We start from the raw sequence: 15,912 nt of genomic DNA on the forward strand, positions 1-15,912 counted from the left end.
TAGAGGTGCGCACCGGTCAGATTCGGATTCAGCGGTCATTTTTGTCCCAGAAACCACCCTTTGCTAAGCTCTACCCAATTTTGCGTTATTCGGCCCAAAGTTGGGCCTCCTTCCCCTGACTAATATTGAAAGCGCTTAAATCAACATGAATTTGGCATAGCCAGATTTTTTCAAAGGACGAAAGATTATGATAACATACAAACAGTTTTTTCTTTGTTCTTAGCATGTTACCACTTATTCCGCGCCCAGCTAGGGGTCCTGAATTTCCAAGCCCTGCTGGGGGGGGGGGTGTATTTGAACATCCCCCTTCTAATTCGGCTCCTGGGCCAAGTAGCGATACATGGAAGGCGATGTTCGAAAAGGCGCCAAAAATAATTGCGGAACTACCTCAGTCAATTCTTTGGTCAGGCCAAACGTCGCTGAAGGCCAAATTTCGCCGATTTCCAGGCCTACTGTCGACAACTTTAAAGGAGCCGACACATAATTCGGGAACCAATAGAGCTGCAGCGCCGCGGAAGGTGCATTCGATAGTCCTATCAATGCTCTTTTTTATTATGTATTTGTCTTCAGATTTGACATATCGTCAACGGTTGTCGGTTTTGCTTGTAGAGGACAAAAACTGCCAAAAGAAATAAATTTTGCGGTGCAGTTTTTTGTGCAATATCTCTTGGCTCAAGTTTTCACAAGCTTATTTTTGCCGGCATCGTGTTCCTTTCGTCAAGACGCATGAACTATAAGTTGACCTCGAAAGGTCAACTTGAAAATTTGACCTCAGGTCAAGGTCATGACCGGACTGGAAAGGGCCATGCTGCATTTCAGTCGATCCGTATCGTCGAGCTGAACACACACGTCGAACTAAGGCGTTTTCATCGCTCTAGCATGCCTCTATCCAAAGTTTTTTTCGTGAAAAAAAAAACTGTTAGATCTGTGACCTGATATGACCCCAGGGTCATACACAGGGATCACATGTGCCATTTTCATGCTTAGTGTGTCAGAATTACGTGTAAGTCAGTGTTTGAGAGTGTTTAGAATGACTTGTCCAAAAGAGGCGTCTTTCAATTTTCTCCCGTTGACTTATTATGGGGACTGTGGACGTCGCAAAACTGACCTGACCTTGGATCACTGATATCAAAATTCCGAGGTATGCATTTTGCACATACCTACTAGCTGTTTTCACAACATATGTAGACATGATGTATGATAAGGAGGAAAAAACAGCGACGGTTCGCGATACCGTTTTTGAGGTATTTGCGAAAAACACGGGGGTGCTAAAAAAACCCGAGATATGCAAGTTGTGAGAACTCTGGAGGATACTACAACCTACAACCTGCAAGTTTCACCTCCTTGTAAAAGCTCCTCTGGCACAGAGGGCGCTGCGAAGTTGCGACATCTGAGGACCGTGCTGAGGTTCACGTATGACGTCATAGGTCAGTGACCTCACCTACCCTGAAAATGCAGAGGGTGTCACAAGATGCGGATTGGATCAAGGGTCAGGTATGCTAAGTTTCAGCTCTCTATCGCAAAAAAAAACTCGCGAGGTATTGCGAAAAAAAAAAAAAACTGATGACTTCGTAATATGTTACGAAGCTGTCAGAGGCGGTTGACACCCACTACGAATACCCGGTAGGACCCTACTGGTTGACCTGACCCGACCTGACCCGACCTGGCCTAAATGCATGAAGACACCATCTGTGAAAACACCAATATGGGCGAGGGTTAATCCTATAAACAATTTTAAATGATGTCTAAATGATATGATGGAGAAAAAACATTTTACAAGATCGGCTTAACTTGTACCATGGAAGCGTACCTAGTGTCTGAGTTTGGGCAGCTTTCCGGGGGCCGGCTCTGAGCCCACCGCTCCGCCTGACTCACACCTCTGCCCCCTCTGCCCCCTCTGCCCCTCCCTCTGCCGGCGCCCACTGGAGCGGCCTGGACCGGTGCCCGCCCCTCTCCTCCCCCCTCCCCGTCCGGGCATCCAGCGCCGCCATATCGGGCCGGCCGGCCGGTGACGTCACTCGGGGCGGGCCGGCCGGCCGATGACGTCACCCTCAGCGCCGCCACTGATGAGTCTGTGATGGTGGTGCTCGGCGCCAGGCCAGCCCGCCCAGCAGAGCGGGGAGAACACTGGTCACGTGCAATAATACTACATACAATTCATTGTATTTTAATGGGACATTTATAAAGGCGGTCTCCGTTCCGACGTTTTATTTCAATATCTTCGTTTAACAGCCATTACAGCAGTCGGCGCGGTCGGCAGTTTGGGCGTTCATCTGTGTCATATAACAGCTGGCGCGGCCCGGGTCGGGACGTCGGCTCGTCTGCGCTCGGTATTGAAGCGGCAGCTGCTCGGGGCGCCGGCAGCTGCTGGGGGCGCCGGCAGCTGCTCGGGGGCGCCGGCAGCTGCTTGGGGCGCCGTCAGCTGCTGGGGGCGCCGGCAGCTGCTCGGGGCGCCGGCAGCTGCTCGGGGCGCCTGGTGCCGGGGCAGCTCCGGCCGCCCGGCCGCGCAGTGCCGGCTCGCCGCCGCTGGAGGCCAGTGCAGTGGTGCGGGCACCGGCGCCGGCCAGCTGACGTGACGTCATACATCGGTCCGCCCGCTTCCTACTCAGGGAGGCTCAGCTCTGCAGTGTGACGTCACACTGGGCGACACCCGGTGTGACGTCACTCGGTGATGTCAATGTCCAGAATGGTGTCCTCCGAGTCTGGAACAGGGGCGGGCTGGTTCAGATAGCTGGCGGTTAGTTACACGCACCTCCGATAGATGTCCTCAGTGTGCGGCCTGGTATTCAGCCGTGATCAGTCTGCAGACATAGCCAACAGCGCATATACCTATCGGTCAGTGGAGGTTTGGTCAATCGTTGTCATTTTTAGCACATGCCATTTTTGGCAACCATGCGCCAAAAATGACAACGCTATCAGCTGTTTTTGGCAACGATGAAGCCAATTTCACTCCTCAGCGAGGAAATCACGATTTTGGAAATACAAGCACTGATTTTGGAAAAGAAATGCTGCCACCTGGTGCAAGAAGAAGAAACCAGCTTAAATATGGCCGTTGTTTGTATGGTAGTCCAACGTTGAAGTATACCTTTTTTGTGGCCTGAAGTTGGAACTTTAAATTGAAGCATCCGAAAATGATCGATATTGATCGAAAACATTTTTATAATATTTATTTACATAACAATAGCCCAACACAACACAATATAAAACAGGACACTTTCGATTCACAACTGTCTGGCGTATCCACAGTTGTATGTGCGGCCCGTCCGGCCAGGCCGGGACGGCACCATTGGCTATGTCCGCCCCGACCCCGGGGAGATCTGTTGGCTACCTCCCCGTCCGGGGAGAGCTGTGGGATAACTCCCCGGAGCTCCGGACGGACCGCCACCCTAACATAATTTTGCTAACGTAAACATAATTTTGCTGAAGAGATAATATGTGAAGTTGAGAGAGGAGGCTATTTTATCCAGATGCGGTGGTTTACTTCTTGAAATCATATTTGCTTATGACGACCGCCATGTAATGACGGATGATGCGCGGCCGTCATCAGCAAGAAATAATTTCAAGAAGTAATTAGTAAACCACCGCATCTGGATAAAATGGCCTCCTCTCTCAATTTAACATATCATTTTTTTTTCATCAACATCATGTTTTCGATCAATAGGTCGATTATTTTCGGATGCTTCAATTTTAAGTTCCAACTTCAGGCCACAAAACAAACTACCATACAAAGTTGGGCACATTAAGGCCTGGCTACACTATGCGTTTTCTGCGTGCGTTTTTGCAGGTTTGCGTGTTTTGCGTAATATCCCGCGAGTTGCTGGGGGGGGGGGGCGTTAAACGCCCCCACTTTTTTCGCCGGGCCATAGCATAAAAACGGCGCGCCGCAGGCGCGCCAAATTTTGGGTACCTGTAGGGAATTGATTGAAGTGTATTGTGACAAAGTTTCAAAAAATCGGTCGGAAAATTTTTGAGATATCGAGGTTTTAGTGACGTCATGATTTCTGAGTTTTCGACCAAAAACGGCATATGTTCAAAAAATCATATAAAATCACAAAACAGACATACAGACATGCCGTAAACGCCATTAGACTGCCAATACCATGATCAATCAAATGGCTACCTTCGATTATTGATTATCGTTCCGCATTTTCCATAAGCTTGAACTGAATCTTGGCAATTTCTCGTGACTACTTCACGACCATGATACATGCATTTCTTAAGTTGAACTTTTTGAGCCAAACACGAACACATATGATAAAATGAATGTCACCATCGTGTTCTACGCCCCAAATTACTTATAAAACATGTGTCACAGGCTGCGAATATCAGTTTTGATTTTCGGGGATATGTGCCTACCCGGTTGACCTGACCTTGACCCTGACCTATGCTTGACTGACCCCTACATGGAGCTGACACTCTTGTAGGCCTTATATGATGGATTGTGCACCGTTTTGACAGAGTTTATGACGAGAGGCGCCCATTGCGAAGTCCTGAAGTCCATGCTACTGAAAGCCCGATTTCAGGTGTTTGACCTGACCTTGACCCGACCTGTGACCTCAAAATTCAATTTTTAAGTACTCATCTGAAGCGTCTCGTCGCGTTCTTTCGTTTGCCGCCTCGTGCGTTTCGCTGCGCCTATTGGTTCTCGAGTTATCGGCTGGGGGCGTTTAACGCCCCCCCCCCCCCCAGCAAACGGTGGGTGGCGAAATACCCCAGCAACTGCCGGGATATCGTTCTAGGAAAAAAGTTATAAACAATAAAAATTTTACTTTGATTATATACAAAAGCTAATATAACTCTTATGTAACTAAAATTTAAGGTGAAAAACATCACGAAAACGTAATATCGTTCCTTTTTCTAGAACGATATCACGCAAAACACGCAAACACGCAAAAAACGCACGAAGAAAACGCATAGTGTAGCCAGGCCTTTAAAGCTGGCTTCTTCTTTTTGCACCAGGTGGCAGCACTTCTTTTCCAAAATCAGTGCTTATCTTTCCAAAATCGTGATTTCCTTGCTGATGAGTGAAATCGGCTTCATCGTTGTCAAAAATAGCAGAATCGTTGTCATTTTTAGCACGTATGACAAAAATGGCATGTGCTAAAAACCAGTAAAACGCCTTTTGGGCGAAGAACGAGCGAGCGACATTGTGAGCCCTGCACGTGCGGAAGGGCGAGAGGGTACTTCCAACGGACACCGTTCTAACGGGCAAAGCGCCCTTCTAACCGGTCGCTAGCGGTGTGCCAAATTTGAACGCAATCGGCCCAGCCGTTCCTGAGATCTGAAAGCGGCATTCTGCACGTGAGCACGTGCATTAGAATATAGGATTACTGATTGCTGAAACTAACGTATTTCCATTGAAATTCCACTGATCAATGCGCTATTGAACTGCATGTGCCCATTCCATGGGTGTCTACCAAACGTCGTCAAAAACATGTCCATGTAGCACAGATGGCACGTGTAAGCCCCCGACTCGTCCCTCGCTTCCATCCTCAGGATGTTCAAATCCTGCTGCTCCATGCCGCAACTCTCCCCCGGGCTGGACAAGCAACTTAATCTCATGCGGTCTGCTCCCTTGGAGCGGCACCGCTGCTCCCGAGGGAGCACACCCGTAGCCTGGTGCAATGAGTGCCTACTTTGGGGCTGGTCGGCCTGTCCATTCGGACGGGCTCAGCCCCGGTGACTCACTAGGTTGCCTGCCCACACCAATACCCCCCCCCCCTAATTCCTATCAACCTTCCGGCCCTAAACTGGTCTCATTGGACCGAAAGGGCCTAACCCGAAGAAAAAAGGTAATAATGTGAGCGCCGTCAGCTCGCGGTGTTTAAGTGCAGGTGTGTCGGCGCCGGCGCCACGTCTCACCCTGGTCGTCGTCCATGTGGATGACAGGGATCCGGTTCGGACGGAACGGCGGCTCCATGAACCGGCCGGGCGGTCCGCCCATGAACCGGCCCGGCGGTCCGCCCATGAACCGGCCCGGCGGTCCGCCCATGAACCGGCCCGGCAGCGGCGGTGGCAGCCGGCTCGGGCCGCCGCCCGACGTCAGGTTCCAGGGCGCTGCCGGAGTAGACACAGGTGGCTGTCAGTCTCAGGTGACTGTGTGTCTCAGTGACAGTCTGCCTCAGATCACCACCTGTCTCAGTGACCGTCTGACTCAGGTGGCTGTATGTCTCAGACTCTCAATGACCTTCTGCCTCAGGTGGCTGTATGCCTCAGGTGGCTGTATACAACTCAGGGGGCCTCGGACTACTCAAAGGGCCCCTGAAAACTAATCAAGGGACTTCTCAGACTACTCAGGAGCCCCTCAGGCGTAATTAAGGAAAACAAAATAAATAAGGGCAACCTCAGATTCGAAATAGTGGGCGAAATACGGTCTTAAAATTTTAGGGGTAGGTAGGACCCTCATCGATGGGGAGCCCCCGATTCGGAATGCCCCCCCCCCGAGCAATTTCCTGGATCCGCCCCTGGTGAGGGCAGCAGTCGCGAACAGGGAACAACAACGGCCCACTCGTAATGATGGAGGGAGCTGCTCCGTCTGTAACGGCCCACGGTGCATATGAGGGAGCTGCTCCGTCTGTAACGGCCCACTCGTAATGATGGAGGGAGCTGCTCCGTCTGTAACGGCCCACGGTGCATATGAGGGAGGGAGCTGTTCCGTCTGTAACGGCCCACTCGTAATGATGGAGGGAGCTGCTCCGTCTGTAACGGCCCAGGTGCATTTGAGGGAGCTGCTCCGTCTGTAACGGCCCACTCGTAATGATGGAGGGAGCTGCTCTGTCTGTAACGGCCCACGGTGCATATGAGGGAGCTGCTCCGTCTGTAACGGCCCACTCGTAATGATGGAGGGAGCTGCTCTGTCTGTAACGGCCCACTTGTAATGAGGGAGGGAGCTGCTCCGTCTGTAACGGCCCACGGTGCATATGAGGGAGCTGCTCCGTCTGTAATGGTCCACTCGTAATGATGGAGGGAGCTGCTCTGTCTGTAACGGCCCACGGTGCATTTGAGGGAGCTGCTCCGTCTGTAACGGCCCACTCGTAATGATGGAGGGAGCTGCTCTGCAAGGATTGTGCTGTGACCGTCAAGGATTGTGCTGTGATCGTAATGTGTTTTGGCTTTGCGGTGAAGTGAATTGAGTGACTGCAACAGGCCTCAGCCAGCATCTGCAACGAACATCATCCCACCAGAGTCAACCACCGACCGTCTGACATGGCGCGTACGTACCAACAACGCTGCCGTGCGACTGGAGCCGTTTTCGCCCTGCTATACGCCGTGGTTCTCATACAGTCGCTCTGCACTCTGCTGCAAGCGATTCAACCTGCCGTCGGCCCGTGGCCCCGCGCCCGGCGTCCGTCTGTCGTCGCCCGACCATTGGCCCGTGACCCCGCCGATCAGCTGATTCGGCTGGGGGACGCCGGCCTCCCTCGTACCGCGGGCCGCCGGAGCCGGGGCCGCTCGGAGCGGGAACCGGCCCAAGGTCAGCTGGTGGCCGTGGGACGCTCCGCTGGCCGGCCAGCGCGTGCCGCCGACCAATCAGACAGCAGCGGGCCGGCCGGCGCGCGGCCCCGGCGAGGTCGCAGAGGCGGAGGAAGGCGCCGTGGCAGGCGAGGCGGAACCAACAACCAACTGGCGCCGTCACGGGGACATCAGCTCCGACCATTTCATCGTGGGACACATCAACATCCAATCAATGAAGCCTAAGTTACCCGATCTGCGTCACGATATTCACAACGTGTACGATTTTGACGTGCTCTCCGTATCCGAAACGTGGCTGACGTCAAGTATTCCAGACCGCCTGTTGACGATCGCTGGATACACCCTTGTTAGATGCGATAGGTGCCCGAGGAAAGGCCTGGCTCGGGGTCACGGCGGTGTGGCGTTCCTGATACGTGATAAATATAGTCATGAGGTGATTAGTGCACCAATTACCGGAATCGCAGACTCTAACCTCGAGATCTTGTGGATCGCTGTGCACGCTAACAAACGTCTGACATTCCTTATAGCATCAGCATATCGTGTGCCGCAGAACACATCCCGACAGCTGACGGCCGACCTGGACGATCTTGAAGGGCAGCTACAGCATATGATTACGTCCTACCCGAACGCTAAAATTATTCTAACCGGTGATTTGAACTGTTGCATATTGAAATGTGACACTGCTAGTCCAGGTCATAAGCTTCAGAGAATGTTATCTTCTTATGGGCTACATTTGTGTAACCGGACTCACCCCACGTACAGGCCCGCTGCCAGTCTGCTCGATGTTGTCGCTGTCGCGTGTCCTGATCTCGTTTAGCGCACTGGAGTCACTAGGTGCCACTACGGGACCCCGCACGACTTTACTCGCATAGTGTTGCGACCCATCCGTCGGCCTATTAACAGACCTGGCCCAGTCTCTCATCGCCGCAACCTAGTGAGAGTAGATAACGACGCGTTCAACCAACGTCTTTTCTACGCGGACTGGACCCCTCTCATCCATGGCCAGACCACAGCAGAGAAGTGGCGGACGTTTCTGGATATTTTTCTACCGATGCTGGACGAAGTGGCCCCTCTCCGACGAGTACAGCAGCGTCAGATCAGGAGTACGCCAATCAGCGCCGACACCAAGCGGCTTATTGACCGTCGCCAGGTGGCGCTGCGTAACGACCTGCCAGAGTACAAGGACGTCAACAGGCAGTGCCGCGCGGCGATCCGTAAGGATTGTAAGGCACACTTTCAGAGGCAGCTCGCTCAGGCTCGGCCGCACGACCTGTGGCGAGTGTTGCGGCCGCTCATTGGTGCTAAAAGCAAACATTCGTCGATACCCAACGCTACTCCTGACGCTCTCAACAATTATTATGTATCGGTAGGACGGACTACAGCGGCCAGCGTTCCTACCCCGGCCAACCCTGTGCCGGTGAGGCTGCCGCGTGTCTCAACCAGCTACTTCTGTGTACACGCCATCGACATGGACACGCTCTTCGCGACCCTTGCTAGCATGAAGAGCTCCACGTCCACTGGTACCGACGGCATCAGTGTTCATATGATGCAGAATTTTTTCGAAGGACTAGGACATGCTCTACTGAATATAACCAACTCGTGCCTGACTACCGGCGACATACCAGCTGAATGGAAACATACGCTGGTGACACCTATACCCAAAGGCAAAGTCAGCAGTGAGCCATCGAACACGCGACCGATTTCCATATTGCCTGCAGCGATGAAAATAGTCGAGCGTGTAGTGCAACGACAGCTGGTCACCTACCTCGAGAATGGCCACCTGCTGTCTAGTACTCAGCACGGGTACCGGAGAGGCTACTCGACTGACACTGCCCTGCACGTCGTCACTGACAAGGTTCTGCGGGCGATGGATAGCGGAGAGGTGTCGTTACTTGTGCTAATCGATTTATCTAAGGCTTTTGACGTTGTGCCGCACGACAAGCTGCTCGAGAAACTAGCGTTGTACGGTGTGAACCCGAAATGGTTTGCGAACTATCTGTCAGGCCATACGCAACAAGTGCAGGTACGCCGCAGTGACGGAAGCGTGTGTTTCTCACAGACAAAGCCAAACAGTATCGGTGTGTACCAGGGCGGGTCGCTCAGTTGTGCATTGTACACGCTGTACACAAATGACCTCAGTCTGTACGTACCTGAATCCGTGACCGTTGTGCAGTTCGCCGACGACACACAACTCCTGGTAACGGGTAAGAAGCAGGACATTCATAGCATGGTAGAGACGATGGAGCAGGCACTGGACTCTTTATATCACTGGTACTGTTCTCATGGAATGAAGTTGAACGCGACTAAAACACAGATGATCGTGATTGGAACGCCGGCTATGCTGCGACATATGCCCGCCGTTCAGCTGAAATTCTGTGGAGCGGCTGTAAACGACAGCAGAGTAGTGAAAAACCTCGGCGTCATCATCGACAGACACCTGACCTACCAGTCACATATTGACGAGATGACACGTAGGTAAATGCAACGGCGTCCTCGTTGCGCTGAGACATGCGAGACATGTGATCCCAAGGCGTGCGCTGAAGCCAATAGTTCAAGCTCTTGTTATATCAATCGTGAGATATTGCATGTCAGTGTACGGGACTTGTGGCCAGACCCAGTTACATCGCGTTCAGAAGATTCTGAACTTCTGTGCACGTGTAGTGTCCGGGAAACGAAAACGGGACCATATCTCCGATGTATTCCATGATATGGGGTGATTCACTGCATCTGAGATGGCGATGTACTGCCGCATGTGTAGTTTGCGCAGCGTTCTTGTCAGTGGTCAGCCCGAGGAAATAGCCGACACGCTCGGTCAGACGGCGAGACAGAGACACGCTCATAATACGCGACGCGCCTCTGAACTTGCTCTCCCACGCATCCGAACGGAAGCGGGACGACGCAGGCTGTGCTATGGGGCTGTGCAAGCTTTCAACCAGCTCCCAGTTACCGAGCCAGGTGTGTCCAAGGCCCTATATACCAGGTAAGGACACCAGCCGTTTGACCTTGAACGCCGCCGGCCGGCCGATGACGTCATTGGAGGCAAGCCGGCTCGGCGGACACACAAGGCGAATGCATAACGGAGGGGCGTTGGAACGTTGCGGGAGCCGGGGAGATATTTTAATGTGGTTGCATACCACCATTGTTATGTTGATTGATCTACAGACTGCAATCTTTTAAACCTCGATGCATCCTAGGCCTGGATGGTGCGTACATTCGTGGAACGATCACCCCGTCCGACGTCCGTGGTCGAAGCTGTCATATAGTATTAAAGACACTAAGACGGCCGACGGGTGCAATAACTGCGATCTGATCCCGTCTCTGGCGAATCTAGAGGGGTCGTAAAGGCCGAATCTGACCGTCTATTTTTAGGGAAACGGGGTGGGTGAATTGACAACCGATGGCTTAAGAGATGATGAGAAGGGATCCCGTCGTCGATTGTTGTTTGACAGACAACACATGTTGTACTGGGCGTATGACCATCAGAGGTAATGCCTGAACGTAGGCAAGCATAATTGTTCTGTCATACTGTTTAGGAATATAGAATGGTAATGGAGATTATTGAGGATATGATCTCTACATTACAGGAATTCACTAATTACTACGGCCCATAGGGGCACCGCCGGAGCTGTTGTTTTGCCATCGGTCCCAGGCAACTCCAGGGAGCTGCAGTACCCGGCGGCCAAAGCGGCCACCTCGTCGACTCGCAGGTCCTGTGGGATTCCGTGATGCTTTAGTGCTTCACCCACAGAAGCACGGGCATAGCAGTAGGATGTGGGGCTATGTGTCTGTCCACCTCTTCATTGAAAGAACAACGTATACAGCGCCTGGTCCCGCCGAAGCTCGGTATCGACCGTGACTTATTCACAACTGGCGGATCCAGGAAGCGGTCTTGGACACTGCGGGGGCTTACCCCAAAAAGGTTTCTCGGAATTAATTTAAAAAAACTCGGATTTCGATTCCTTGCGTACTGCTGTGCAGTGTGATTAACCAACATTTCCTCAGAAAAGTTGTGAAGTTTTCTCTGATTCTCGAAAAGCGATTTCGGGCGCTGCCAATGTGGGGGAAGACATTTGCTCCAAATGCCTTCCCCTGGATCCGCCAGTGGGTTGCCCCACTCCGAGCTTGACTAAAAACGTCTTCAAACCCCACTAGAAACCGATGGTAAAGTGAATTTAAATCCAATAACTCATCTCTGTCTGCCAGCCTAAATATACAACACATGGTACGGCACCCGGCCCTGTCTGAGCTATGAGCCGATCGCGATATTTTCGGCTTTCCCCATCCCAAGCTCGATTAGAAACGTTCTCCTTCCCCACCCGATTGCTGATGTCAATTCAAATTCAATACCTCATCTCTGTCTGCCCGACCATAACCCATTCATTGCACACCGTTCAGCGCCCCGCCCCGCCAGAAGTATCCTAGCGCGCTGAGCACTTGCCTCCAGCCGCGTCATCGCGAGGCCCCGCGCGGCCCATAAATTAATACATTGCGCGAATAGCCGTGTCACCCCCCTGGGTGTGTCCTTCAAACACCAGCTAAAGCAGCATATTTTTAATATAAGGAGTGTTTAAAACATCGTCACGTGCATCCGTGTGGCCACTTTGGCCGACCTGTTCCTGTTTTTTAACGTTTGAATTGCTGACGTGCGATTGTGAAAAACCATGTGTGATAATGTGGATCAGCGATGCCATTCCTTGGGATTTGTCCCAAGATCTTGGGATTTGAACATTAACATTGGGATCTTGTGATTTGCGCTGCATATCTTGGGATCTGGCAGAAGCTGATTTCACTTTGTCTTCTCATGCTGTCGAATGCTTTTTTCCTTGGTCGATAATAAATTTAGGATGGATTTGCCTCACGGACGGTTAACCCGCGCCCCGTTGGGCTCTGCCGAGCAACGCGCCCTGTTGGGGGGGGGGGGGGCATTTTGGCCACCCCCCCCCCTAAGATCTCGAGAACCACGCAACCTAGCGACAAGCGGCAAACGGTGTTGGATAGCCCTATCAGGGAACTACCTTGTGACCCAATTTTATTGACCTAGGTCAAACCGATGACGTCACAGGTCAGGTCAAAGGTCCAATTTTCACCGTTTACAGGCATTTCAAGAAATGCGTTGTAAAATCGAGTAAATTGCATTTCATTGAAAATCATCGATGGGAAAATGTTCTTCAAACACATATTTTGCTATTTGAGGTCACTGATACCAGGTCAGGTCACAGAGGTCAGGTCACGGGGGGTCACAATATGAAAGTGTCGTGTGATACATGTTTTATGGTCCATTTTACATGACAAATGCGATTATGTGGGTCAGGCAGCCTTTGGGGCCAGCTTAGGTCACGTTTTGGTCAAATTCAGGTTAAGGTCAGGTCAAATTAGGTCAAATTTCAAAGTTGATATTTTTGCATAAAATAGGTATTGAATCCATGCAGCTCGTCACGGGGAGTTCAATGGTGGTCTTTGTTTTGCCGTACGAGGTCTAGAGTCGCTAAAAATTGAGTCAAAAAATTTGACGTCATCATTTTTGAACAGTTTTTTCGCTATAACTTGGCCAAAAAACAAGATATCGATCTGAAATTTGGTATGTATAGAGAAGAGCGCAGGGACTATCACATATATTCCGTTTTTTTCGAAATTCGGAAAAATTTCGGATTTGTTTTTAGTTTTTCTAAAAAACTTACTTTTTTGAATTTTTGGGGTGAAAAACCCAAAATTTTGAAAATCCGAGACAGGAGTTTTGTAGCGCCGCTTTTTGTCTACTAGACCATATAAAGAACTTTGAAATTGCTTGATAGCTGTAGATTTGGTGAGCGTTTCAAGATTGCATGTTTTTTGCTCATTTTTGCTCGAACATGACCTCAGTTTGACCTCAATAACTCCTGACCTAAGGTGACTTATCACTTAAGACTTGAAATTTGGTGTGAAGGTGTCAAATTGATGCCCGAGATGGTACTGAAAATGTGGCGGCGCTGCGCGCCGCCGTTTTCTTGCTATTCAGGAAAAACCACAGGGGGGGGGGGGCAAAATGCCCCCCAACGGGGCGAGGGTTAATAGCATTCAAACATATTGAAGTAACGGACGAAGCTTGCGATGTTTCTTGCAGGCATTATCTTTCCGAGGTCGCAGAATTATTTTTGTAGGGTAGACCGGGGCAAGTCGCCCCGCCGAGGTAAAACGCCTCACCGATGTTTCTCGGAACTGGCAAGGTTCTGGAGAAACATCATCTCTTCTATAAAACGTGCACTATATGATCATTATATGAGCAGACTGGAAAGAAATTGTGATGACTCTTTAGGGAGATATAGCCAAAAAAGTGTTTTTGGAGTGATTTTTATGTTTTGTTGTCAGCTTATGCATCATGGCGTTCTTTTATGGTCCACATCAGGTTAACGACTTTTATGTATTTTGAACAACTTTATCTAACGCTTATAATGCCGGCTTGGTTCGTGTTAAATTATGCCTTGCTGGAGTGCAAGGCGTTGTTCTCTGACCGAACTACGTGATGGGGTAAAACGCCCCAGTAGGTCGGGGGGCAAAACGCCCCATGGGGCGATTTACCTCATGTGTTGTTCGGACTACCCACTTCCTAATGTTCGGTAGCTGGCTAACAGTAAGTTTCTATGCATTTATATGTACTTTTCTCAGCAACTGGATGGCAAAGGAAGCATTTTGTTAACATTTCCATTGCAATAACTTATTATTTGGCCTTATGAGGCAGGTTAAAAACCTGCTCATACAATAGTGTCATAGCTGAACACCTGATAGGGTGGAAGGAGCTAACTTCAGTGCCGTGCTTCCCAAGGTCTAACAGACCTCTCATATAAGATTTAAGTCAACTAGCATGTTAAATCTTTAATCTAGAGTATGGGGCTTCTTGCCCCAGGCCGTGGGGCGTTTTGCCCTGGGGTTGGGGCAAAATGCCCCATTTGCAGTTGCTTCACAAATCACTTCCTAGCTAGGAGTCCGATCATAAGTGAATGAATTTGAGGGGTGGAATTTAAAGTAAAATGTCCAAAGAACGCATTGAGCACAAATTTGGCCTTCCAGGTGATGTGGGACAAAAGTTATGTAGCAAAATAAATTATCTGGGGCGTCTTGCCCCAGGCTACCCTACCATTACTTGTTATGGGTATAGTAGCAGCTTTCAGTCGCTGTTCGCAACTGGCGCTCATTTGTTTAATTTCCAACTACCGATCAACGGGGATGGGTGGTTTGGCGCCATGATGTTGGATGGCTATGAAAAGCTTTTACAAATATTATGCCTAAAAATATTGAAATATTGAAATTTCAGAAAGCGGCTCCCGCACAAAGCGTTTCATTTTACGGTTTTGCTCTATGGAGGCTTATCCGTTGACCGCGAAACAAAATAAGGGCAATTTGTCTTTGACCTCGGAAAAGTGTCTGGTCACCTGACCTCTGGGCTCTGCTGGACCAAAAATAATCAAAGCGTAACCTTGCGACCTTCACAACACTGCTGACGTCTTGTAACTATATAGTCCAGGGGACGAGTTAGGTCCTCGTTTAGACCCCCTCGCCATCGTCGGCTTGAAAATTCATGGGCCCCAGCGGGCACTGGCTTACGCGCAGATTCACAGGATAGGCTTTTCTATTTCGGGATGCACATAAGCTTTTAAGAGCTTGTTTTGGAGCCCATATTTCAAAACTCAGTGGTGGAAAACACTAAACATCAGCCTGACTTCACCTGACCCTAGCTTCTCCAAATGTGTCACGAGACAAATTTCGAAATAAATCCAAAATGCCACAGCCCACAGACTTCGTTTCCAAGAAGTTCTAACAGATTCGAACTTTGTGTTTTGGGTCCTTGACCCACCATTGACGGTCGACGAATGACCTGACCATAATATCAGATACCACCGGCTTCATGTTGTCTAGGCCAGCATCTTCATTTTTCGTGAAGCTCTTATACTCGGTCAGGAACCGATCAGCTGTAGGAGTTCGATCGACCCCCTCCCCCTCCCCTCCCCCGGCCTCTAGGTACATTAGCTGCTGTAAAGACGCCAATAAGGACAAGGGTGAACCCGAAGAAGAGAAAGTTGAATACTAAACACACTAATATGTCCAAAATAAGCTATGGATTTACTTGGGGTACTCCTAAGGATATGCGATGGGTAGTCTTGGGATTCGAGACGAGAATCTTGGGAAATTCTGGTCGAGATCTTGGGATGGAGCAAAAATGTGGATGGCATCACTGATGTGGATCTTTCGCCAAATAAATCTAAAATCTGAAATCTGTCTGTAACGGCCCACGGTGCATTTGAGGGAGCTGTTCCGTCTGTAACGGCCCACTCGTAATGATGGAGGGAGCTGCTCCGTCTGTAACGGCCCACTCGTAATGATGAAGGGAGCTGCTCCGTCTGTAACGGCCCACGGTGCATATGAGGGAGCTGCTCTGTCTGTAACGGCCCACGGTGCATATGAGGG

General features: G+C 50.4%; 1 protein-coding gene across 2 annotated transcripts in view; it reads right to left on the reverse strand.

The window, feature by feature from the left end:
* Positions 1 to 2,193: 2,193 nt before the first annotated feature.
* The window catches only part of LOC122391497 (formin-2-like), a 40,895-nt gene continuing 27,176 nt past the window's right edge, over positions 2,194 to 15,912 (reverse strand). For both annotated transcript variants that reach the window (XM_043385506.1, XM_043385505.1), the window contains exons 5-6: positions 5,863 to 6,057; positions 2,194 to 2,702 (exon numbers count right to left, since the gene is read on the reverse strand). In XM_043385506.1, coding sequence (XP_043241441.1) covers positions 2,662 to 2,702; positions 5,863 to 6,057 — 236 coding nt within the window. In that variant the 3' untranslated portion in view covers positions 2,194 to 2,661. The remainder of the gene's footprint in view (positions 2,703 to 5,862; positions 6,058 to 15,912) is intronic.

This window comes from Amphibalanus amphitrite, unplaced genomic scaffold (genome assembly GCF_019059575.1).
Source record: "Amphibalanus amphitrite isolate SeventyFive unplaced genomic scaffold, NRLGWU_Aamphi_draft 000440F_arrow, whole genome shotgun sequence".
In the NCBI taxonomy this organism is placed as follows: domain Eukaryota; kingdom Metazoa; phylum Arthropoda; class Thecostraca; order Balanomorpha; family Balanidae; genus Amphibalanus; species Amphibalanus amphitrite.